Source organism: Cyprinus carpio, chromosome A3, assembly GCF_018340385.1.
Source record: "Cyprinus carpio isolate SPL01 chromosome A3, ASM1834038v1, whole genome shotgun sequence".
Taxonomy (NCBI): domain Eukaryota; kingdom Metazoa; phylum Chordata; class Actinopteri; order Cypriniformes; family Cyprinidae; genus Cyprinus; species Cyprinus carpio.
In genome coordinates this window covers 21,929,810-21,956,613 of record NC_056574.1, presented here as the reverse complement: position 1 = coordinate 21,956,613, position 26,804 = coordinate 21,929,810, and the positions used below count along the sequence as shown (strand labels likewise).

The window sequence follows — 26,804 nt, the reverse complement described above, 5'->3', positions numbered from 1 at the left end:
CTTGCGTCTTTCACCAGAACAGGTTCCATGTACGACAGTCAGCAGAAGTGAGAAAAAATGTGTTTATAACATTTGAAATATGGATATTTTCTGACAAAAATGCATAGATTCTCTACACAGCCATGTAAGGGAACGTTTTATTATGGATGCGTGCGCTTTATTTAACGTGTTTTGGACTGTTGAACAGAAACACCTGCCCACTACAATGACAGAGCTTAGAAGAGCCAGGACAATTTTTAATATAACTCCGATTGGATTCGTCTGAAAGAAGAAAGTCATATGCATCTAAAAACATGGGCTAATTTTTATTTTTGGGTGAACTAACCCTTTAAAGCTTATTTTAAAATGTAAAAAATATTCCACAGTTTTATTGTTTTTACTGTATTTTTGATTAAATGCAGCCTTGTTGAGCATAAGAGAAAAAATTGTATGACCAAGTTTTAAAATATCTTTATGACTCAAATTTTGAACAGCAGTTTGCGATCTTACATGGTGTCAAGTTTTCAAAGATGAAGCATGTGAGTTCAGCGCAACTTGCAACCAAATTCAGGACAATAATGCCATTGATAGGACACAAATATAGTCCTGTGTCAATCTCATGCCATCAGCTGAATCCACATTGCTGTGAAGAGCCATTTGGGTTGCTGAAACAATCAATCTTTCGATAGTATCACAGTATTTACTCTTCAGGGAAATCTGTGAGGTTTAAGTGGTTTACTTGCACCTGTTTCTGCACATTAAACTGGGATGAGAAAATATTAATGACACTGAAGAATTGCAATCTTCACTGGTAAAAATAATCAATGTAAGATAGTGCATGTAAATGCACTCGTTGTGTTTCATCACACACACACACACACACGCACACACACAGATATGCTGATGGTGTGCAGTGTGCAGAGATGAGAAATGAATGTTGGTGGTTGTTAATAACCGTGACAAACGACCTCTGCTTTCATTAAAATCCAACCTAATCTAATCACGTCACATGACAAATATCAGCCCACTTTAAAGAGCTTTAAACAGGCTCTCCCTCTGCGCCTGCATTCCTCCCTCCTCCCTTTCTTCCCTCTCTCGGTCTTCCTGGAACCTCGCCATCTCTCTCTTTTCTACTTCTCACAGCCTCAATCACTCCTTTATCTCATGTTTTCTTGTTGTTTTTGGTTAGGACTCCTTCCTTTGTCTAAAGATAACTCAATGGCTGCTCTTCTCCCTCCTCCACACGCACACTGGGGGAGCGAGCGAGAGGGGTGGTAAAGGACGATTCTCCCTCACTTCTCCCCACAGCCACATATTCATTTCTCCAGAGGGAGCTGGGTGCCAGCGTGGGCTCAGAAAACACAATCTAATGGAGCCATTAAAGAACTATTAACACAGGGAGGTAATCTTTCACAACATGACATGTGCGAAAAGACAAAACCTGCTTGCAAACAACTTTATGATGACGAGCGCACCACCATATCCGGGCGGAGAGAATGAAATATGTAAAATAACAAATCTGGGGCAGAGATTTTATCTTGCTCTGGTAGAAAAAGCAAACTTCAGTTCAGTACAGAAAGAAAAGTCTACATACTTTCATTCTATTAACAGAAGAAAAGTACGTGGAAACCCAAATTTATTCTTAAAAGCAAAAGCAACTAAATTAGGTCCTACTGCAACAGATACATCAGATAAAGCCATAATAAAGTGCTACTGTACGACTTAGAGAAAGCTATTAATAAAAAAAAGTAGCTGATATTCATTATATTTATTTATTGTCTTAGCACAAATACACAGACATCTCACAAACAATGTTCCCTCATACGCAGCTGCACACTTCTTACGTCGCAATCGCGCAGAAGAATAATATGCAGCGCACAAGACACGCAAAAATGAGTTGGGAAAGTCATTTGATTGAATTCTAGTAAATGCTAAATAATTGCAGTGCTCGGGCAAACCGCTATAGAGTTGGTGTCGCTATAGAGTAAGAAACGGTGAATGTGGTTTACAGATTTCATAGAAAAAGAATGGTGATGTGTGCTGTAGAAATCGAATACTTCAAAGGTTACAGACGAAATAGCTCAACATGAGAGGCAACGCAAACTTAATGGCATGTGAAATAAAACGTCATCGTGCTTTAAAGTAGGTAACAAAACTCCCGAGACATTTACAGTTACACACAGGTGAAGTATACAAACTCTACTACATGGGGATGTTTTACGCCACTGTAAAACAACTCACGTTCACTTTTTTTTAAAATATTTTGAAAACTGTTTTTATATTATTTTATTATAATATATTATTATAAAGAATTTAACTCTTCTGAGATTCTTAATTTTTTTTGTAGAATTTCTAGGCGAGTAACAGCACTGTAAAAATGTTTTCTCAGGTAACCTACAATGTGCATCATTTAGATGCATCAAGGGTCAAATCAAATATAAATTGCACATTAAAGTTAAAAGTTACACACTTTTATTTGTGTGTTTTCTGTACAGGTCTGGTATAAAGAATGTTTTTGCTCAGGTGGCCAAAAAGTCCGCCTAATAGAGAAAAGTTATGCTCAGCAAGAAAAAAAATATTACAGGGAACATTGCTCACAAGACAGCAAACCTCCTCTTTTATATGCTTGCACACAAGCCTGTCATACAAACATGCTTTAACATCACTATGAGATGACAAAGACAATCACTGGTGTGCTTTAAATAATGCTGGAAAATGTCATTTCACTGGTCATCCGTGCAGAGCACTTCAGCACTCTGTCCAGCAGGTGGTGACAGCAGGATCAGAGATAGAAATGACAAACAAGAGGCCATCCTAGCATAGTGTACTAAACATATGCTGTTGTATGCAGTTCTGGTTTAAAAAAAAGTTGTGGTATAGTAGCAATTTCAGTCTCTTATGCTCACCAAAGCTGCATTTACTTGATCCAAAATACAGTGAAAACAGTAATACTATTACAATATTATTATGTAACTTACATTCTTTAGACATGCCTACTTCCAGGCACTTCTGCAGTCGGCAGTACTGGCAGCGGTTTCGGGTGACCTTGTTGATGATACAGCTCTTCTCTCTGTGACAGGTGTACACCATGTTCTTCTGAATGCTCCTTCGGAAAAAGCCCTGAGGACAAAAGCAAGCACAGAGGTTTACTATAGCTGGAAGATTTACAAATGACACACACAAGCAAATTAACACCAGCCCCCAGAAGCCGGCAAGACGGAGGAGGAACGGTTATATATAGTCACTAATGATTCACCAGTTAATCATATATACACATTATGCGCATCGTCACTATACACAAGATACAGCTAGATACAGCTCTCTCACACATACTCACACATTATTTCTTGGCATTATATATAGCTGTATTATGGCTGCTGGGTATTATCTCCCAGTTCAAGTGCCCACAGGTTCCTATCGGCTAATACCCAGTGGGGCATAACCCACATAGACTCAAGCAGAGGGATGCAAATGAGAGATTCAAATTAGTCATTGGTCATACGAGGGCAGAGGCTGCATCCGAAAACCGAAAAATGCTGCCTTCGGAGGACACATTCCAAGGTAGGAAGGCATCAAGGCACGTCCGAATTCAATGTTAGCTTCAGTTCCTGTCTCCTGAGATGCCTTCATCTGGCCAATTTTTGAAGGCAGAATAGATGTATCCTTCACTGCCTTTGATATCCCACAATTCTGTACGTTCCATTCTGTGACAGTTAAGCTAAAAAATAAAGATGGCATCAAAGTGGTCAGTTTGTGGGAAAATGTACGTTTTTGATCAACGTTTTCCACTTTTGATGTCATTTCTAGCAAGAAATTAATATTTGCGGTATTGAAATATTCACTTAGTTATCACCAAAGCTCTCTATTTTGCTGTAGATCATTAAACTTTTACTCTGCCTCAGAAGTCTGTCTGAAATCAGTTTCGTGAGGTGCCTTCTTGCGCAAACGCTGTCTGGAAGTAATTGCCTGATAGGGCAGCGAGGCAACAAGTCAGCTGCCCAAGTTTTCGGATGCAGCCAGAGAGTCAGTTCGAGTTCACAAACGTACACCGCAAAAGTAGAAAAGATGCAGCAGAAGCCACATACGGTCAGAGAGCAGATGTCAAACAGTGATTGCATTGCTTGTGGAAGGGATTTCAGCTGCTGTGCTGCAACCACGGCTCTCTGGCTGAGGATTAAACAGTGAAAGCTTCACTCGTGACTGCCGCTGGGCACGTGGGTATCGGCTGCGCAGGATTCACTGACTAGGCCAAGTAGGAGCACATTATGTGGGTTCAATGCTTAACTGTGAATACATAAAAAAAAAAAGATCTGGAGATACTCCTTAATATTACAGATTTATACCTGACAAACAGGGTTAAAACATTTAAAAAAAAAGGATTCTTCTGAACCTGACGTTAGATTGGATAGGCCACGTTCACGTTATTAACAGGGATGCATAATACTACAATGAGCTGATAATTATTAAACTATTAAATATATATATATTGACAAATTTAAAAATTTTATTGGTATGGTTATTAACTGTAACCATACCATTGTACGAAAGTTCTAAGAGGCCAAGGATTATTATTTTTCTTGTTTTCTCTATCACATCTTCATTTTCTTGTGATCCCGACAAAAGTTGTTCTCCAAGTTACACAACTGCGTCATCAGGTGGCAGTAGAGAGCCGAGTTCATATTGTCCCTGATTGCAGGCGTTTGGGACAAAAGCGAAGACCTTACTTCTTTGTGATCCCTACTGTGCAGTATTGTATGTTATCAACAATTAATTACCTTATAGTTGGTAAATTCTTGAATCAATATGATTACTTTGCTTGGAATTGTATCTGTCATTACGTCAATACATGCATGACAATGGCAGACTCCCAGTCCATTATGTTTCAGATGTAAAAAAAAAATGGTCGAGAGCACATGAGAAATTTAAGTCATGATAAGAAAATATTTGGCCTTCCATGCTATTATCCAAATACAAAAAAATAAAATAAAATAAAAGTGCACAATTATATCATCTTATTGAATGAAGTTAACTTTTTATTTTCATATCCAGTGAACAGTAAACAAATTAGCAAACTAAGTTAGCTAGCTAGCTTGTTCATTGGAGTTTAACTTCTGTTATTTTGCAATCTAATCAAATGTCCGTGGTATACGTGATCATCCATTGATTTTTTTTTTTTTTTTTTTTTGTAAAATCTGTGTGATAGACTGGGCTTTATTTTACCATTTGTTGTTGGTTTTTTTTAAATGTGCGCTAAAGTTATATTAACAGTTATAATTATACCATAATCATTTTATTATTCCGTCAGAGAGATCCTTAAAGATTGTCTGTGTTGGTCTAGTAGATTATTTTGGTGTAACAGTGTATTGGTTTGTGTACATTTTTCTTATTGTCTTTTTTCATTTACTGTGTGTATTGTCTGCATCAGTTGCTGGTGACAAAGACACAATTGGAGGTTGGATGATCAGTACGGAAAGCCACATCATGTGATGGAATCCAGCAAAGCTTCATCGCAGAACTTGTCTTCAACTTACAAAACCAAGAGAAACTACAAAGACATTGGAGTTTGTTCAAAGGTAAATAGTTAGATTTTTTTATTTTTGGCTCCTCTTCCCAGCTTTGTTTATAAATTGTCGTTCTCTTTTTACCTCCCACCCCATCTCTCTCTTTCTTTATTTCTCTCAAACACAGTAGAATCCCAATTAATCTGTACTTGCCACACCTAACATCCCATATTTCTCCATCATTACATTTTAGGCACTTCATTGGTGTGAACCACGAGAGGGAAACAAAGGCCAGCCAAGAGACTGTACTGTCGAAGACGACGGCAGGGTTTTACAAAAACCTTATGAACTTTAAGTGGGACAGTATTTAGTAAGCTGAAGTCACATGTTCTGCAACTATACGTTCATGTCAAGTCATAACATTGTGTTCTGTTCAGTCCAGTCTCACTGGTGAAGTGGAAACACTGTCATCAATAATGCTTTAATAAAAGCCTAATGTTTAAAGCCATCTCGTCTGAGCAATTTGTGTTCAAGTAATTTTAAGTTGTATTTAATTTTAGAATGTAAATTTTAAATCATTAGCTTCTAGCAGTGTTACAACTGTTTAGATCACATTCTACAATACTTTAATACATTGTACAGTAATAAAGAGCTTTTACAGAAATAACAGTTGGAATACTAAAATAGTGTAATGACAGTATTATACTGTAAAGCCTATATTTTCTACAGCATGGTACTGTCATATTTTTTACAGTAATACACTGTTGTTGCAGATTACAGTAGGTACACTGTAGAATAACAGCTTTATGCTGGCAAATGTAGCTGCCAGTAGTTTACTGTAATCTAACAGTGATATTGTTTTTACAGTGTAGGCATTACAGCTTATTAAATTAGTTTAAGATCGAATTTAAATAAGTGTTCAATGATGGGTAACAGACTGTAATCTATATGTAAAAATAGGGGAAAACATTATGCAGAATTTAATATCCATAACACTCACTGATAAGCGATACATTATGCTATGCTTAGAGAATTAGTGTTGATGTGATTATCTCCCTACACAAGAACTGCATCTAAATATGCATCCTAGTCATGCTACAGTTTTCAAAGTAAACCTACAGTAAAAGCAACATTCTCCCACTCTGGTTTAGAAACAATAATCCCCCAGGCTTTTGGTGGAAAAGCCTTCAACTTATCAGTCAGGACACCGAGGGAAGCTTTTAGTATGTGTGTGCTTTTGACAGGTCTGTCCAGTGGCCGCCATCTAAAAACACTCATGTCATTTCACTGAAAGCGCATGTCCAAGGACATGTCCCACATGCTGAAAGGACATGTCCCTCTCACACTCAGTCTCAGCTATGAAAAAGTAATAAAAGTAAAGGTGAGCATGGCAGATGTGTGACAGAGCGTGTGCTTGCCTTGCCGAGCTGAAATGGTTTTCTAATGCACTGCCCAGAGGCCTGATCTGCCTACATAGGAGCTCTTATTCATCTGACATGTTTTATTCATGCCAGCTCTGATCTTCTGAAGGTCATTGTGGTAGATGTAGATGAAATGCTTCTTCCTGGACCAGTATGAGAAGGTCAGTGACTGCTGCAGATGCACTACATGAAGTTGCACGCTGCTGTGGGCAGCAATTTCGCTGTACACTAAAATGAGTTTGCACAGTTTCAAAACTCGACCACTTGTATGATAAAAGCAGTTTATTTAAATTGACTTTGCACAGACTTCATAATGTAGCACAATTCAGCTGAAAATAAAGCATTTGTTCTAAACACTGCCCAACAAAATGTGCTTAAATCAGAAGCCAAATGCCATGAATCCTGACCGAAGGAACCCTTTGTACAGCCGACTGCTGTCTCACCTGGAGAGCTGACTGACTGATAACAAACCCATGACAAAAGTCACACCAGTCCACAATCAAAAGACCTCTTTTCTTCATCCTGCTTCACTCGCTTCGCTCAGTGCTACTGTTGGTTGGGCCCGAAAGCCACAGGAATGAAGCTCAATATCATCACAAGGTGTGAAGAACGCTCTGGCAACAGAAGGGCAGCTGGGTAATTCCACTAGATTACGGGCTGCAGCAGTGGCCCATTCAGCTTTGCCATAGCCGGAATAAATTACATTAAAATATATTTAAATAGAAAACAGTTATTTAAAACTGTAAAAATATTTCACAACATTAGTGTTTCTACTGTATCTTTGATCAAATAAATGCAGCCTTTGTGAGCATAAGAGACGTCTTTCAAAAGCATTAAGTTTAAATACTTAAATGTATTTCAATTCAGTAAATACTGCATCTAATGTTTTAATGCAATTAAAGAAAACACTCAATCAAGAACAAATAAATTGAGCAGTGAGTGGCTCTCTCTTTTTATGGGCAATATCAACAATAATAGACAGTGGCAGATCTAGACTGCATTTACACTGCACATCTCGTTTTTTGTCCCATTCGTTTACAAATCGCGCCACATACCTGACAGCATTTACATTAATACCTAGCAAACTGTAACTGTTCATTCACAAACTCAAATCATCACGAGCCACACGTGTGCTTCACAAATATGCATGAGAACATACGAAGCCCACGACTCAAACAGTTGGTACTCGGGAAGCAAAATCAATTGGTACTTGGAATAAGAAAGCCTTGGTACTTTATTGACTTAAACAAATACATAAAGAAAAGTGTTTTATCCAAATTTAAATCAAGAATAAAAAGTGTTGTCTAAGAGACTAGAGTAAACGCAGACATGGATGAGGAAGAGGACATAATGGATGCAGGGCTGATCTGTGATCCTAATCTCTCACTAGGCATCACCTGACCTTTGCGAACCCTGGACTGACCCAGTGTTGACCTGCCAGGCAGATCCTGTGAGTGGAACGTAGCTGAAGAGGGCAGGAAGGAAACGGTTCAGGGTCTGCTGTGGCTTCTACTGGCAGAAGCGCTAAGCCTCTTTAGTGTCTCCACTAATCCTGGACATGAGTACAAACCCCCAGGCGCACTGAGACAACGGAGGAGCCGTCGTGTGTTTGTATGAAATGTGTACTCTATTTCGAATGGATTTGGAGTGAAGAGACCGTGAGATCAAAACAAGGCCATCTGTCTGTTTAGTGTGACTAAGTGGTTGTGCATATGATATTTATTTGTGCTTAGTAGCCGTGAAAGATTTAGACCAGCAGCTGTTACAAAACCTAGTGAGCTGCCTACCTAGTGAATATTTTAGATGTGCTTCAGATGTTAAGCTTATCCTAAATGGTAAACAGCAAAATTGTGCAGCATACTATCACACAGAGTATAATTTGAAAGCCTCTGTGTTCGGCTGTATGCATATGGCAAACATTTGCATAGAATTTGAAGTATCCTTTGGCCATAACTAGTGTGCTAAGCAGCAGGCAGCTTACTAGCGTTTGGAGCACAGCTTATGTAACATGCACTCAAAGGTTGACCATTCTCACACATAGCCAAAGAAAACAAGAAAATGATTGACCATGCCAATATTTTCTAATATTCTCAAATCTTTTACAAACAACAAAAGTGACAGTGTTGCATCTAATACCATTTAATTTAACCTGGTTAATCCAATTCTATTGATGGATCAGGGTAGACTTGTTTAGTGTGGCTTAGCCTATATGTAGGATTTGGTGTTGCTGAAACATTGAGATTAATTTGTTTTTGAATCAAAAATAGTCAAATCAGTCCCTCATAAGTCAATTTCAACAATCTTTGTTAAAATAGTAGCTACATGGATGCTTGCCTTCAAATGTTGACTACAACAGCCTTGCAAAAAACAATGCAAAATACATAAATAAAAAAATTCTCAAACATATTTTTGACTTAAGGGCATACAGCCCAAATGCTGACTCCTCCACTTTTTTCATCTCAAAGCAGACAAGGCTGTAGGGTGGAGAGGAGGAGTGATGGGTGCATTCTGAAGGAAGAGACGAGTGCAGATTTGTCCTCCCACCATTCAAAGGCAGCGAGATGGGAGTAGATAGCACATGCAAATTTAATGAAGTCATGTTTATTTCTCATCGAGCAGCACCGTGTGTGTGTGTGTACATGTGCGCGCTCTCCACCCACGCTTCCCTGCAGCTGTGCTCTGATAAGGGGGCTTTGTAGCCATCATGGAGAAACACAGGGGTTTGGAGTTGAACTTTCTCAGGGAGACACTGTGTAGATCATACATTGTATACACTACCAGTCTTCAATTATTAAGTAGCACTGAAATAAAAGGCTAGAGTACACCGTTGTGCAGATGGGGTCTTTTTTTTTTTTCCTCACAGTAAACCTCAATACAGGAGGTTGTCACCAGTGGCAGTGCTAGAAAACACCCATGGGATGACTGAACCCCAAAAGATATTTTGCGTAAAAGGATACCAATAGCAGTACGTTTTACATAAATAAATATAAATATATATATATAATATAATATATATATATATATATATATATATATATATATATATATATATATATATATATATATATATATATATATATATATATATATATATATATATAGGATTAAATGGGAGGTATATAACTAAACCATCGACCATTAATTTCAATAATTGAATCTGATATGGTAATATGTGAACTCCAAAATTAAGAGATTCAGGTTTCAAAAGATAAAAACAATGGGCCCCAAAAAGTATTAGGATTTTTAATTAACATACTTAATACTAAACGTACTTAATTTGCATTAACAAAATATCAAAAACAAGAGTCACTTATTTTAAAGAAAATTAACACAAAAACCTTTAAGCAAACATCTCAAATTACAAAACACCACACATATTTGACTATACATATGTAACTGACTGGCCCAAAATGGCCATTAGTTTGTATATTTCTTTACAGATGCTACTTTGATATTGGCATTTAACAGACAACTGTGACTAAAGAGACCAAACAATTTAAGACCTCAATCCTTCTGCAAATTCAGGGTATATACAGGAATCATGAGTTAAATTTAATACCTTTCAAGAATGTTTTTTTAAGACCTCATCGACACTCCAAGTTTTAACTGGTTACATAGGCGACACTTTAACTAACATTTACTTTATATTGATTGTAAGATAGCACAACTAAACAGACTTACTTTGTGATAACTCCTTATCAATTCAACATTTCAGAAGTGGGGAACGAAGCACATTTGAGAGACTAACCAATGCAACCCAAGAAACAAGAATTAGACCAATAAACAAAACTAATTGAGAAGGGAAAATAAAGCTCTCCGAGCTAATGGGGCGATGAGTTCACACAGTATATTCAAAAAATTTATTTGTCACATCAACTCTTAAAACTGCAAACCATAGTCTGCAAACCATAGCTTTTTTATGGAACACTTTTTTTTATGACAAACATCTGACTGATCAGACAGTTTACCTGAGACTATGGAGTGCTTGATTTGATGCAGACTTGTCAGAGTGATTGTGATCACACCTGATCATGTCTGAATGATTATGGAAGGTAAAATAATGATCACAACTATTACATCATTTTAACTGTGCATGCCCAAGCCCATGCCAGTAAAAAAAAAAACAACAACAGTCAAAAGTAGCGCAATTACCATTGTCCCAAATATAAACATTTAATTTCCATCCCTAAAATACATATTTTACAGTCACTGTTATGCACATTTATCATAAGCACAGGTCAAATTCTTCCTACTTGTGTGGCCCAAAACATTTAGCACAGTTTTATTACAGGTATAATGCAAAAATGTTTCAGTACAAACATTTTCACCAAATGTAATTTATGAAATGTTTTAAACCTTTAACCCACTGGGGAAAATCAACCCATGGCAAAAACAACATCCAACACAAGCTGCTGGAGTCAGATTTGACTGATCAAGGGTCAAAAGTAAGGAGAGATAACTGACAAGATGTTGGAGGATTTGCTCCTCAACAGATCCCGAATTCACTGACAAATATCTTTTATCGTAAGACGTGCTCCCTTTACACAGAGCGCATGCGATCGCGAAAGTCAAAGTGAATTGCAGGAGTGGACACAAAAATCCCGGGAGCGGATGAGAGCATTCGGTAATGGTCAGAAATTCAGCAAGAGCAGGATCAACAAGCCCCGCACTATCACGCAGCAGCGCAGTCAGTCAATGAGCGCCTTAACAGATGACATCAAATCTTGCGGGATTCCATAAATAAACTACACAGAACCCCACTATTTGGACCAAAATACATAATGAAAAGATGATACAAAATTGAATACTTTGGAAAATGGCATGTAAAAGGCCCAGCGGACACCCTGAAATTGAGATGGGATAAATCCTTACCTTGCACCCTTCACATGCGCTAACTCCATAGTGGTAGCCCGAGGACTTGTCCTGGCAGACGAAACAGGGCTTGTAGACCCGTGGTGGTGGTGGTGGAGAAGGTGGGCTGGGTACGATCTCTTCTGAGCTTGTGCTCTGGGTCTCCACAGCTACAAGAGAACAGAAACAACCTTTAGTTTGACTCATTAATGTGCCATAATTTCCTAACAAGGGTTATTAGTTTTCTCTGTAGACTGTTGGTAAAACACACAATGCTGTTTTCTCAGTGACCTTCAACCTTCAAAAGATGCCTCCACTCCCCAGGAAGGCTCAGAGAGGGAGCGCTTGCGCATCCCGATGAGCAGCTAAGGTCAAGCTCGTCAGGAGAAAGTCTCCATTCCTGGAGCGAGCAGACAGATAGGCTGGTGCCACGCTCTTCTTACACTCGCAGTTTCAGCTGCTACCGACTGGGACGAGTGCCAGCTTTAATTAATAAAGTCATGACAGTCAGCCGGGGTGTGGAGTGAGAAACCGCACGCTGTGCTTGAGTGGAGGGGGCGCCCGAGCTGCACTGCACCGTCAAAGAGCTACCATGACCGAGAGCTTATGAAACAACTGCGATTTAAATAACAGACCATGAGGGAAACCCACTCCAGAGTACATCATGCCCTCTCCACACGTCAAGAGCACAAAACAACAAGGGCTCTGCATTTTGAATAGCTTAAATTCTCTGTCACTGATGATTCCCTGTATGAATATTCCCACATGTAAATGGCTGTCTGCATGGTGGCAATGATGGCACCTGCATATTTTCAAAACAAATGTACACAGACACATTCCGCTCCGCAACCCTCATGTGTCTCTCCGCCGCTGCCTTCCTCTCCTTTCCCACTGCGTCTCTCACAAATGCCATGGCGTGGAGAAAAATGAGATGAAGACACAGGTTGCGAGTGAAGGAGAATATGGTATTATGTGGGTGCAGTGAGCAGGTGTCAGTAATGCTGAGACTCCGATGTTTTTTCAATAACCCCTAATAGATGTTGAAAATGGGTAATTGCAGCATTAAATGAACAGCTCATCCAAAAGAGAAAATTTTACTCAGCCCAAGTTGTTGTATAAATTTCTTTCTTTTGCTGAAAACAAAACAAGATATTTTGAAAAAAGTGGACAGTATGGAATACTATGGAAGTCAATGGGGATCAGAAATAGTTTCATTATTTAGCCTTTCTCTCTGACCCTTTAAATGTTTTTGCTACTGTAGTAGCGTTAAATATTTTTGGTATGTTTTTCTGAAATAAATAAATCTGTGTACCTGCCAAATGTGAATTCTGTCAATATTTAGGAATACACTAGCATTTACATTCGTGTTCTAATGTTTGGTGTTGGTAAGATTTTCCTTTGTGCTTAAAAGTAATCTCTTATGCTCGCCACAGCTGCATCTATTTGATGAAAAATACAGAATTTACTTGAAACAGAAATCTTTTGTAACAACACAAAAGCCTTTACGGTCACTTTCGCTCAATTTAATTTAATTAAAAGAAAAATCTTGTCATGTCTTTAAATAGAGTATCCGACACCAAATCTCTTCTGATCAAGCAGTCTGTTATGGCTGAGTGGTAGAGACAGGCAGTGAGGTGAGCTTGTGTTTCTGGTTAAGTTTTGATTAGATATGTGACTCCCTTAGATCAGTGTCAGTGTTCAGAGAGACAGTCTACCTACAGCAGAGCCCCCAACTCACAAATGCAAATACTGGCACCACCAAATAAATGCCTGAATGATGAGACAATGCCCTCTTTAAGTAGAAGAACATTAGTGAAACATGTTGAACTGTGAGTTAGGTAGATCTCACAAAGCTTTGTCTATTACGAGCGTTACAGCAGAAAACGAGGCCTCACCTCCATCACACTACACATGCACTGCTGCGGAGCCAGTGGGCAACCGTCTGCGTCTATTTCCTGTGTTCAGAAAAAGCACAGCCAAAGCTAAAAATACCCACCCTGGCACCAGCACAGAGTCAGATGAGGATGTCGAGTTCTTATCTCTTTCCACACACATACAGCAGACGTCCCCACAAACGCAAACGCGATTCCCAGCACACGATCAAAAGCTAACACAACTGACTTCAGTGCAGTGTTGAGAGCTGCTAAATGGTTTTATTTAGCAAATAAAGAAAAAAAAACGAGAAAAAAAAAAAAATCACAAAAAAACTGGGTTTTCCCAAATACACCTTCTGACCAATGCATTTCCAGTCAATCAAAAACATATTACAGAAATGACACTCAAAAAAGCTATTTATTGCTAATTTGTAATAGGAGCTGAGCAAATGAGAGGGAAGAAGAAAAAAAAAAAGTTCACTATAGAAATTTGCATGAATTTTTCAGTCCTGGAAACTACAATTTTATTATTCCCTACAAGTCCCTAATAATTTTTTTTTTTTTTTTTTATGGCAGATACTGACATCTTAGGAATGGCAGATTACCAATATAAAGCCGACATATTTAATAAAAAAAAAAAAAAAAAAAAGAAAAAAAAAGGGTAAATGACACGTGATTCAGTAAAAAAAATTTTTTTTACATCACATTTCCTAAATAAGAAATAATTTTTAAATGAATCAATATGACAAGAACTTCATAAAAAAAGATTTACACTTCAGATGTCTTTAGATATATTTCATACTTTGTCCTTTAATGCAGCTGTTCTACCCTTCAAAGGCCGTGCCGATGCCTTCAAACAATGTGTCAATTTAAATCATTTGTATATACATTTGCACCATTTAAAAAAATAAAATATTGCCCTTATTGGAAAAACATAAAACAAACTGGTATATCAGCACGAAACATTTGCAGATGGTATTTTAGCTTGTATTTTCACACACAGAGAGAACAGGAAGTGAGAAAAACTACCGGCTGGCATCACACATCCTGCTCTCACGAACATGAAGCTTCAAGAAGGCGAGACTGTTTTAAGATGTCAAACAGTTGATTTCTCTCCCACAATTATTCTCACTGTTGCACTCGTTCCCTTTCACCTAATCTCGCTCTCTCTTTCTATGCCATTCGCTCGTTCCCTAGAGCGCCGTCTGACCTCAGCTCCAATATGAGTGGCACATTTTCCATAACAGGGACAGAGCTCCACACAGTTCCAGGACATTATGGGAACTGCTCTTCTGACAGCAGACACTGGGGCGATGGGCAAATGTACGCCTTAATCTACTCTCACCCATACCACATTGCCTCAAACTTCCTCGATCTGATCTATAATAAATAGTGCATATTAAAAATTGAACGGCTGAACTGAACAGAGAAATCCCTCGCTCTTATATAAGTGAAAGTCTGAGGGTTAGAAGCTGTTTCCCTGAACCCGAATAACCCTGAATAACCGCAGAACTGGCAGCACAAGCAGCTTCCTGTGAGGTTGTGATCACATGGCATGCACTAATTACGCACTCTGTTGCATCTCTAAGGAGACACATCTCAGTCATGGCTGTTGGAGTACAGGAGTTGGCCTGTAGCTCTGGAAGGAACAACCTCATGCTGAAATCAACCTTAATTATGCCCAGAGGTTTGACCCAGGGTAACCTTACATTAACCGCTGTGAGGCTTTCGGAAACGGATCAGTTTCCCCACCTGTCCGAGACGCCCCTCGTGCACACAGAAGACATCCGTTACAGAGGTGTTCTTTAGCTGTTTGACATCACCACGTACTTCCACTCACTTCCAAAGCTGGCAGGCCGGTTAAATCGCATATTAAAACTGCCAACACGTAGGCTCTGCTCCAAAACACAGTACACAGCCTGCCTAGACAGCATTTTAAGGCATCAAAATGTATGCAGTCTTCTAAAATACTCTAAATGCTTTTAGTCACAACCTAAGACAGCAAGGCATGTATCCTTCATAAAAGAGGCAATCCCAAAAAGCATTGCAACTATGTAGGCAACGTGCCAAGTTTTGGAGCACAGGTGTAGCTTTCAATAATCTTACTCATTCCTTTCTTATCAGTTTGTGAGGGTGGTTGAAATCCCAACAGGGCAAAAATGTCATCTTACCACAATCACTAGGACTTGAATTTTGAGAGCAAGACAGAAGTAATGATGGCATTAATGGCAGCCTGCACAAGCAGCTGGCACTTATCTCCTATCACAGCAAAAGAAGGAGAAGTCGAGAGGGGTGAAGGGCAGAAAGATGGTTCTTGTATCTCAGTTTCCCCCAGAGACTGTTAACTGAACTCAATGAACTGCCCTGACCCCTGTCTATTAATGAATCACAAGACAAATCATCACACACAGCAAATACACCGTGTATAAACTTAGAAAATGTATTGATTATAAATATACTATCACAAAAATACAAAAGTATTAAAAATACCACACTCTAAAAAAGAAAAATCAACATTTTTAAATTTCACAAAAACAAAAAATAATGGCAGATTACAGGTATTTGAACACTGCTATAGAAATAAACTAAACTCAAAATCAATATACATTACACTACGTATTGCCACATGAATATGTATTTCACTTATACGTACAGTACTAGCATATTCTGACATTTCACAGGGCATGTCAAAACAGGCTACAGTCAGCACTTCTCGTGAGCTCTCTGCAGTAGACACCACATATAGGGAGACAATTATGTTACTTGCACATAGAGTGAGAAAAATATTATGGAGTGAAAGTCTTTGAGTGTGTGGGTGTGTGCCTAAGTGAGAAAAATAGAGGAAAGATCGTGAGTTATGTGCGAGAGAGCGAGAAAGATCGATTGCGTGTGAGAGAGGGAGAGGAAAAATAGGGCAGACCATGAAAGGAAAACGCTGCATACCTCTCAGCGTTGGCGGTAGCTCTCTTGGGGAAAGTGGATCCTGGTACAACTATTAAGCCTCCCTATACTTACCCGACACACACTAAATAAAAAATGAGTCCCGTTTCTTTGTGTTATTCAAAGTTAACCCAGTGAGAGCGGGAGAGGGATACAAATGGAGTCAAGGCCTCATCATTACCAACACCATTATGGTAATGGGCCAGAGCTGCTGGGCACAGAGAGACGGAGACGCTGGAGAAAAATGAGGGAGCGTGCAGGATGAAAAGCACGCACTCATGTGAGACTACGATGTAGGTCACTTTACACCACAGTGCTGGTGAGTCACAGGCCTGGATCAGTCGCTCAGTCTGGTGACTCATCTCTTTAAGCTCCGCCTCTTCTCTCCTATTGGTCAATGTGGACATGATAGACTGTTTTTTTAGTTAGGGAAGTGGCGAAATTGTTTACTCATACCACTCGTGCTGCTATTCAGCCTCCCAGGACTTTATACATGTAACAGAGGAAAGAAATGTTTCAGACCACAGACCACTTTATGAATACATGACGACAAAGACATAACTTTACAACAATATTTATCTGCAAACAGCTCAGTTGTCTCAAGAACGTCAGCCGTTAATTGATTCAGAAGAGCAGCACTGAAAGTCTGAGTGACTCAGAGAAGTGCCTAGCACAGCACAAACGGTTTGACATTGCTGGCAGGTCAAATTCCATCTTGCAACATTTGAATAACTTCAGCTGCAAAGTGTCTTAAGGGAAACGCAGATGTCCAGCTCACTCTTCTGAACAGGATCGCTCTTTTAAGCGAGCTACTAAGCAGCTCCCAGATGCAAAGCAAAGATCTTATGCTCCGATTCATGAGTGGTTGTTTACACAGCACACAACAGGTCATGAGAACAGCATTTGCCCACAAACCAGTACTGTTGAAGCAATAAAGTCTTCTGTAATCTTTATTTTATAAAATGGCTTTTATGGTGTTTTCATACTGCTCAGAGAGCAATTCAAACTTCACTCAACTCAAACACACGCTCTTTGTGTGATGTTCAGTCAGCTGGTGAATGGACTGAATGGTATGGTGAGGCTGTACGGCAACTATTGTTCATTTTGAATTCAATAAATCACAGGTACTTTGACAACATCAGCAATGCCAGATGTATGATGCATGAAGATCACAAGACCATATGTGTGCAGTGAGGAACTATCTTTTATGGTGCTTTGCGTTTGGTCTGACACAAAAAAAAAAAAAAAAAAAAAAAAAGTGCTGACTGGACAATAGGCAGGATGTGAGCACTTTACAATGACTTGCTACTTAAAATTGAAATAAGTCAACTTTAACAAAGACATGGAATTTCATAGCTCAACAATTTGACTGAACTGTCACTTGCCCTGTTTGGTCACAAATGCATCACGACATCTCGCTTTCACTGATCAAATTCATGTGTCTTTACTGGTCTTGCAAACATTGTTTTTTTTGTGTGTGGTAGGGACACTTTGGCAGTGCAAATACAAATCTGTACTACTATCCCAATTGGGCCAGCAGGGGGGAAAACCATCACTACTGTGCCCTGGATTTGTATTTAGGCTATTTCTAAAATAGTGACCTCATCATAAATGCATAAAAGTAACATTCACAAATTGCATGTTGTTCATGTCTCGTTTAAGTTTGATTTGACAAAACAGAGCAGATGGATGTTTAACATCCACTGCCCCATATAATTATTTATTTTGACAGTGCAGATATAACAATCAGTGACAGCCTCAGTCCTGCATGTCTAAATACCAGCCCAAGCTGATTTGAGGACCAGCGCTGCTAGCAAGCCCAAGGTGGTGCGCAACAGCACAGAGAAGCAGTGCCTTTTCATCACGGCAGCTGAACTCAGCAGGGTGAAGCGTGAACGCTTGCCAGGGCTCTTTGTGGTCAAAACCAAGAGGTAGCAATTTTCCAATTAAGCCACATTTTTATGGGTTCCTTGGACAGCAGAGGGAAAAGGAAAGTCCTGAATGCAAACAAATAAGTGTGGTGCAGCACGTGGAGACAAAATTAGCATTTCCCAAAGAGCCTTATTACAGCTACATCTCAAGATGCGGGACTGCCTTCTTCCTAAACCATGAAAATAAAACACAAAGACAGGCAAAGAGGAAAGGGATTTAATCAGATCAAGGCCAGTAATGTGATTAGCGTTTCGTTAGTTGGAAGAGTTCCAGATACCGATCCAGTTATGTCCCACCGCACCCTGCACATCTCAACCGACCCTAAAACGGCCTGTCACGTGAGCCCCAAAGCTCAAAGATTGGTTTATTCGATGACATGCGTGCTTAGCAAATTGTGGACTTACAAAAAGGCCTAGCGAAGGGGGCCAGCTCAGTCATAGCTGAGGGAACCCCTGATCTGCCACTAATAGCCACTGACCTACATTCATCTGCAACAGCCCATGCCTCAGTGAATGCGTAGAGAGGGACTCCAAATAAAGAGGGGCTGTGAGACTGTTAGCGCTAGTTAAGTACTTTTCTTACACAGTCTATAAACCCAACAGCCTTTTAAAACTCGGCAAAGACTGAGCTACGTCAGAGAGAAAGAGTATAAAAAAAAAAAATTTTTGGATGTACAAATACAGAGGGATGGATAAAGGCAACAAGTTTTATTAAGAGTCCAAACAGCTCTAGTAACCAAAAGAAAGCCGCCTAACTTGGCAGTTTGCTGCTTTTAGGGAAGAATGCTTTTAGGGCGGGGGGGATCTAATTGTAAAAAAAATTTAACTGTGACCAACCTTCTACAACACCTTGGCAACTGATTCGCCATTGGCTAGTAAATTTAGTTTACTCGCCAGACTGATTTTAAGTAATTAGAATTTAAAGGGTTATTCCACCGCAAAAGGAAAATTCTGTCATTAATCACCATGTCATTCCAAACCCGTAAAAGCTTTGTTTGTCTTTTGGAACACATTTTAAGATATTTTGGATGAAAACCGGTAAGCTTGAGACTGTCCCATAGACTGCCAAGTAAGTAACACTGTCAAGATCCAGGAAAGTATGAAATGCATCGTCAGAATAGTCCATCTGCCATCAGTGATTCAACCGTAACGTTATGAAGCGATGAGAATACTTTTTATACATGAAGAAAACAAAAATAATGACTTTATTCAACAATTCCTCTCCTCTGTGTCTCTCCAAATCAGCGTAGCACCATTTTGGCAAATCTGTGCAGTACGCAGGCAGCGTACGCTCTCTGTGTCAGCCGCGCCACAAGGATTCCTTTTCTTTATGTATATTTACGCTTTGGTTTGAAAGAAAACAGCATATCGGCACAGGGAGGCTGACACAGAAGAGCATATGCCGCCTGCGTAACAATAATACTTAAGAAAATAATAAGAATACTACGAATTCTAAGAACAGTATAAAATGCACTAAGGATTAATGAGCTGCTGGATTCATGAATGTTAATCAGGTTGTGTGTGTTCGCTTGAACTGATTCGCTGAAATCAAAACAGGGACGATAATAGCACTAAAATAAACTAACACTAGAGTTTACGGTATGTTAAACACAGGTGCGCTGCCAACCTTTTTTGAGGAAAACCATCATGAACATGAATAGCTCACGTGTAAAAGAATACAGTACTGCACTTCACTGCAACACATATATTAAATCAAATTCTTTGCAATTTGATAACCGCACTAAGCATATCACAATTTCAGTTTTATTTCAAATAACCGTGCAGCCCTAGCTGCTCTGTTCATGCCGCAATGTTGCGATTGAAAGCTAATGTATCTAGAGATAATGGGGGGGGGGGGGGAGCAAACCAGCAGGTAAAGTAAATCAAACTAGGTTGAATGTCAGATGCTGTGGAAGTGGGATTAGAGAGTTGTTTAGTTTGACTGGTTGTCAAGGATCCGTTTACAGCCCCTTTACTGCTATTTGACCCTACAAATGGCCCTTCATCTCGTCAAAAACAACTTGCAGAGGAGTATAAAAGTTTGATGTGCATTACTATGTACTGCACCAGTCTCTCTGGTCCTTTTCTGGTGATGGCTGTTTTAATTAGTGTTAAAGAATGAATACAAAGTCTATGAATCACTTCTTGACACTTTTTCTTTTTTTAAGGCTACGAGGCAAAGGCTATCAGACACCATGAGTTATTTCTCCCATCAGTAAGATGTAGATAATCACAGGATGAGTAGAGTAGTCGTTCCCACAACTCTATTAACTGTACGCGCCTCATTAAGCCACTACATTCATTTGTGGCGCCCTGCAGAATTCATTCTGATAATTAACAATCTGGGGAGTGAGGAAAACGCAAGCTCCGCAGGACAAAGTAGTCCATTTCACAGAATATTTCAGCCACAATGGGGTTCAATACACTTCCGACTTTTGAGCTCACACTAAGCCAAAAAAATAAATAAATTAGATGACAGATTGAAGCTAAGCACACAAAGCTATTATTTCGTCTCGCCGTCACATTAGTGAAGTTGAGACGTGATCCATAAAACAAAATTCCAAGGCATGAATCACGCTGTTATGTGAAACTAAGCAAAAAGTGAAAGGCCTCTGGGACGTTCAGGACTAGACAAAAAAAGCTGCTGGACATTACAGACATGCTGATTTCATTCCTTTTAACCTTCCCCAGCCCGATGGTCCCTGTGAGGCGCTGCCCAACCCCTTCCTAACGGACCCCTCACCAGAGCAGGTTTCAGCCCCCAGGCCTCCCTTATTTTTATTGCCTGTGTTTATAGCTGGCCTTGGTTTCTCTTTCTGCCCTCTTTTGCTTGACATTTTACGGTGTTCAATATAAGAGACGCCCTCCAACCCCCTCTGTCTGAGTTTTTAAGTACCTCGTATACAAATTCTTTTTTCTACACCAGAATCCGGCCCTCAGGAATTCACTTAATGTCACTGGCCATCAGGAAACACCACAATGGGTCAAGCGCAGCCTTCTGAAATGGATCATGCACAGCTGGGTGACATTCATCTCCTACAACTTAACTTTGGTGCTTATTGCTCTTATTTTCATGCATATTATCAACTGCTGCGGTTGTTATGCCACAACAGTGCTCAAATCTTTTTGGACTGTTTCTGGTCCGTTTGGAAATAAAACAGATGTACGGTCATCCATCTGTAATCAAGTTAATAGCTCGAGTCAAAGAGCATCTGAGGCACAGGCAGCATGGCTTAGGCAGCTTTAGCCTCGGCCCAAAATCTGTCATCTTGCTTGGGCACGGCACCCTCCAAATCCTCCTTAGAGCTACATACATAGAGCTGTCCACTCCAGCCATGCTTAGAAGAGAGAACTACATTGAGTAGAGGGGAGAAACCAGAAAAAGGTGCTACTGGACTACTAAAAATTCAAAATACTGAATTAAACTAGACACACGTGCGTCAGAGAACTCATAAACATTGTTCTCACAAACCTTCTCATGCACAGCTTTGCTCATGGTTTCTGCTGCCATAAAGAAATGCAACATAACCTGATAGCACAGGACTAAGAGGAGATCTAATGTATGAAATGCGCTTGCGGTCTACAGCACATGGCGGCACTTTAATGCAAGCAACAGCCATTACAGCTGGAGGGTTGCACATCTGATTTGGAAGGGCGCCATGTGTTGCAAAATCCTGCCCTATGGCCCTGTGCAGGTACAAACCTCACTGTTCTCCCCTGCCATGATTACAGAACAGCTCGGCTAATGTTCAGCCTTCGGGTAAAAGTCATCTCTCTGATCTGAAATTTTAAGACACCAGACGAGTGATGTTAAGAGTGTCGTATACTAAACATACACATCTGACTATTAACCTGTCAAGGGCCATTCTTTGGCACTAAACTAATACAGATCCCTGCTGTCTTTCATGATACAATTACCACTTCATCTCAAAGTGAATCTAAGAGAGGACGGTCCAGTTATCCAAGTCTATATTATTTGGTCTAAATTAAAATTAAACACTACAAATGTAGGCATTACAACATTATAAATGTACATTATGAAAATTTGATGTTTAGAGAAAAATGGACATTTGGAGATTTGTGAAGGATTGCATTTAACATTTCATGTTAAATAATGAATAAATAATAGTTCATGCTTAATGAGCATTTTAAAAAGGTAATCTAAAATGTAAAAATTAAATCTCTAATACTGACAGATATGTATCCAATACAGAATAATACATGTACAATTTTTAAATTAAACACAAATAAATAAAAATAATAAATACACAATATACAACTCATAAAATATTCCAACATATTAGGCATCCATAACTAAAACAAGAACAAATCCATGTTACATGACTACCAGGCTTTGAAGCACTATGCTTTCATTCGAGTTCTCTTCCAGTCATTGTTTTAGGCACTAAACAAGCACTTGAAATCAAATGCATGCATTTTTACTGTGCTATCCAGAGTCCAGGCAAAAGCCATTCATGGTACACCACCAGCTGGATATATTAGTGTATGGCTCAGCCTCCCCCCCAGTCCACATGGCACAAATGTGGGGTGGGGGGCTGTTGATCCGCCTGGATGTGTGCTGCCAGAGCGCTAGCAGGCCCAGTATCTATTGCAAGTCCTGCTCTGTATTCAAGGCTAAAAGAAATACACACTCGGTCAGCCAGCCAAAACCACAGCAACACAAGCGCCACTCTCGCCAAAAAGGGCCGCTGGCAAAATGCAAATTAGCAGCTCTCCCATTCTGTGTTGAGCAGCAGACCTGCCACGCTGTCTGGAGTTCAGGCAAACCCCAGTCCTTAGTAAGCCTCGGTTAACCAATGGACCAGGGCGGTTGTTATTTCTCTCTCAAACTCTACTAATTCTCCCCTTATTTTACAGGAATCCCTCCTCCCCACTTTCCATCCCCTCCCAGCTGCAACCGGGCCGGACTATTGCTCCCACCGGCACAGCACTGTTCATGGGAAACAATAAAACACCACATGCATTTCCTTAGTTAGGGCTTCCACACTGCAGCTCCATGTGAGGCTCATCAAGTCATCGATAAAACAGCATGAATGCTTCATTGGCTGGATCTTCATTGGCATTTTATGCAAATTACGGATGCAACAAAAAGCCAATAATTATTTTTGTGTTATGCCTGATATTGACTATATAATCTTGTCTAAAACAAGAAAGAAAACCACTATTATTAGCATTAGATGATAGTAAAGGTAATCTAAACGTTGAAAAAAAAAAAAAAAAAAAAGTACAGGACCATCCAGAATATACAATAGAATTTAAATTTTTATTCAATATAATTTGAATTATATCATGGTTCCAATATATCATGCATCCTTAATATGCCGTGCAAAGGCAAAAGGTCGTAACTTAGTTCGAGATTAGGGGTGTCCCCGGCTAAGGATTTTCATAGTCGAATCGGAATTTTCGAATCTTGCAAATATTCGACTGATAATCTAATTATATAATTGGGGGCAGGGCAAAATACATTGAGTCAAGTCAGACATTCGACAGTCATAATTAGGGACCCTCAATATGAATCGCAACTCTGTCCTCTAATGATGCTAATGGAGTCCCAAGTTTCAAAATCAATGTTCTAAAGCAGCAGTTCTTAATACTGTTCCACACATCCCCCCTGCTCTCCACACACTCTGCATCTCTCTCTCTCATTCTGTTTAGTTAAGGTAATGTACTGTTATGATTTTTTACTTTTTTTAATTTAGCTATGAGAAGCGTTAAACATGGACACGCGTGCAGTTGCCGTACTGTATTAAAGCTTTAATCAGGATAAAACCATATATTAAAAGCTAACATAATGCAGTAGAATTTATAAATAACAGCATATCTAAAAGTATGAGACAACAACAAACAAAAAACACAGGCCTACCATTAAAAGCCGTGCTTGCACAGGTTCTACACGATCCTTTCAATAATATCTTCTGCTTCTCATTCAGGCTCAAACTGATAAGCAATATTAACGACACCGTTGTTTACAATACAATGGTATCCATAATTTAATAAACATATAATTTAAACCGTATTTAAAATACGAAGCATTAACACATGTTAGACACTACCCCATAAACACAATCAAGCCTAAAAAATAAAAAAAACCCTGAACCTCCCCTTTTATTTAAAATACGAAGCATTAACACATGTTAGACACTACCCCATAAACACAATCAAATTCATATATCATATATATATATATTTGTAATATATATATATATATATATATATATATATATATATATATATATATATATATATATATATATATATATACACACACTTTCCCATATCTTGAACTTTGTGTTCATTCATTTTAACTGACTGAATCACTCAGTGAAAGAACACACTGTAAATGCGTACGCACACTAGTCTAACCTACTAGACTTCATCACAACACATATGCATGCACTCTGTAGGTGTGTTTTGTTTGGTTTTTGTAATATACTCGAAAATGTAAAATCGCACTTTAAAACAACAATTATGATATCACAGACGATATATAAATCGCACACCCCTACCAGTAGCTACAATTTCCATTTTTCATCAAAGGAAGTGTGTGGGATGGCTTATTATGAACTGTTTTTGCAATATTTCGATTTTTAATTTAAGCAAATTTCACAACTTGGATAGAAATATTGCTACTGTGACGCTATAAGTAAAACTAAACATAACTGTGATGATACAGCAATAAGATGCACAATCTAAGCATGCTCTTCAACAATGCATGTTTACAATAGATCAACCTCTCTGTTAAAACAAGAGAGCTTCACTGGAATGTCATGAGGAGGCTTGTGAATAGAAAGTTAACAGTCTTTTAGTGGGGGAGGAACAGCAGAGAGATCTGACTGCCTGCTTTCATTCTGCTGGGTCCCAGGCAGCCTTCATAATGATGGAGAGCTTTTCAAACACACCGTGATGGATGCCTCCCTGAGACACGGAGCGCCAGAGCCTCTCACGGAGCAGAGGTAGCAGGGCTTGGAGGTCAGGGAAGTGCAGGGCCTAATCCGCTCCTGATGGCCATGAAGGTGCTCATGTTTGAAGGTCACTAAGGACCAATCACATGACACGCTTCAGAAGAAAGCAAGATAACACAGACAGGAGTACCAGAAAAAGGCAACACTACAGCACACTTCAGTATCACTTAAAAAAAACACTCTGAAAACATCCATTATTCAAAGTCTCACGATCTTATTCAAGACTCAGAATGTGGTCATTAAAAGCTGTTGTCTGGCTTTAATTATTCTGAGGATTATCTGAAAGATCAAAACAATTCATTGCACTTCAGTCAATGGCCCTCTAGGGTCTTTCGAGCTCTTTGTGATTTACTCTGCAAAGTGGAAACTACGATGGGTTAAAAGCGAGCACATGGTTACACCTGACCCATATAAGCCCCCTCTGAAAGTTATTCTTACAGAAATAGGAAGTAATACAAAATATCTTCTTGGATTAAAAAGCAAATCACAACCCACTTTGAGGTCTACAGGGTGTAAAGGAGATAATTGGACACTATATTCCATTCTAACATGCCACTTATACAATACCAACAACTTCACAGATGATCTTAGGACCGTCACTTATCATTTGTACATGACTACATTTAGATCTCGTCTCCTCAAAGCTCTGAGGTCAGAAGCACCACCGAGTCTCCTTGCTCTACGTGCCCTTTTCAAGAACCATAAATACTTTGGCTGCTACAACTGTTCTCCATAAGAAAAGGATGCTGAGCTGCAGAACAAATCATCCCTCAAACAGGCTTACACAAGATTAGCAATGTTGACATGCCCCAACAATCACTGGAGACCATGTTTCCAGACAGACTCTGGCCCCCTGAAATGTCACGCTCGTATTGCAAACACACTGTGAGAAGACATCGTCGTTGTCTAGTGGCCTTGTACAAGATGTGGTATTGCAAGCAGTCCCTATTTCTTCTGGAAAATATTTTCCATTATGCTCTAGAGATTTAATATTATATGTATGTATGTATGTATGTATGTATGTATGTATATATATATATATATATATATATTATATATATATATAATATATATATATATATAAATATATATATATATAAAATTGCTAATATTCAATAACCAAGTATTTTGCTGGGTAAGAACTAACTTAAAGTAAAGCATTTAAACAGAATCCAATTAATCAGGCCCTTAACCCTTTCAGACACGATGGCTACTGGGAAAAACCACGTAATTTTTTTCATACCTTTAATTTGGCAAATCCCAATATGTATGGCAAATAGTTCTTTAAGACAGTAGTAAAAGTAACACAGGAACTGATGGCATT

At 39.1% G+C, this 26,804-nt stretch overlaps 1 protein-coding gene across 6 annotated transcripts in view; it reads right to left on the bottom strand.

Annotated features, from left to right (window-relative positions):
- LOC109057926 (retinoic acid receptor alpha-B-like) overlaps positions 1 to 26,804 on the bottom strand; it is a 126,781-nt gene that overhangs the window by 5,799 nt on the left and 94,178 nt on the right. For all 6 annotated transcript variants that reach the window (XM_042723519.1, XM_042723513.1, XM_042723526.1 and 3 more), the window contains 2 exons: positions 11,774 to 11,922; positions 2,958 to 3,099 (listed from right to left, as the gene is read on the bottom strand). In XM_042723519.1, the coding sequence (XP_042579453.1) occupies positions 2,958 to 3,099; positions 11,774 to 11,922 (291 nt within the window). The remainder of the gene's footprint in view (positions 1 to 2,957; positions 3,100 to 11,773; positions 11,923 to 26,804) is intronic.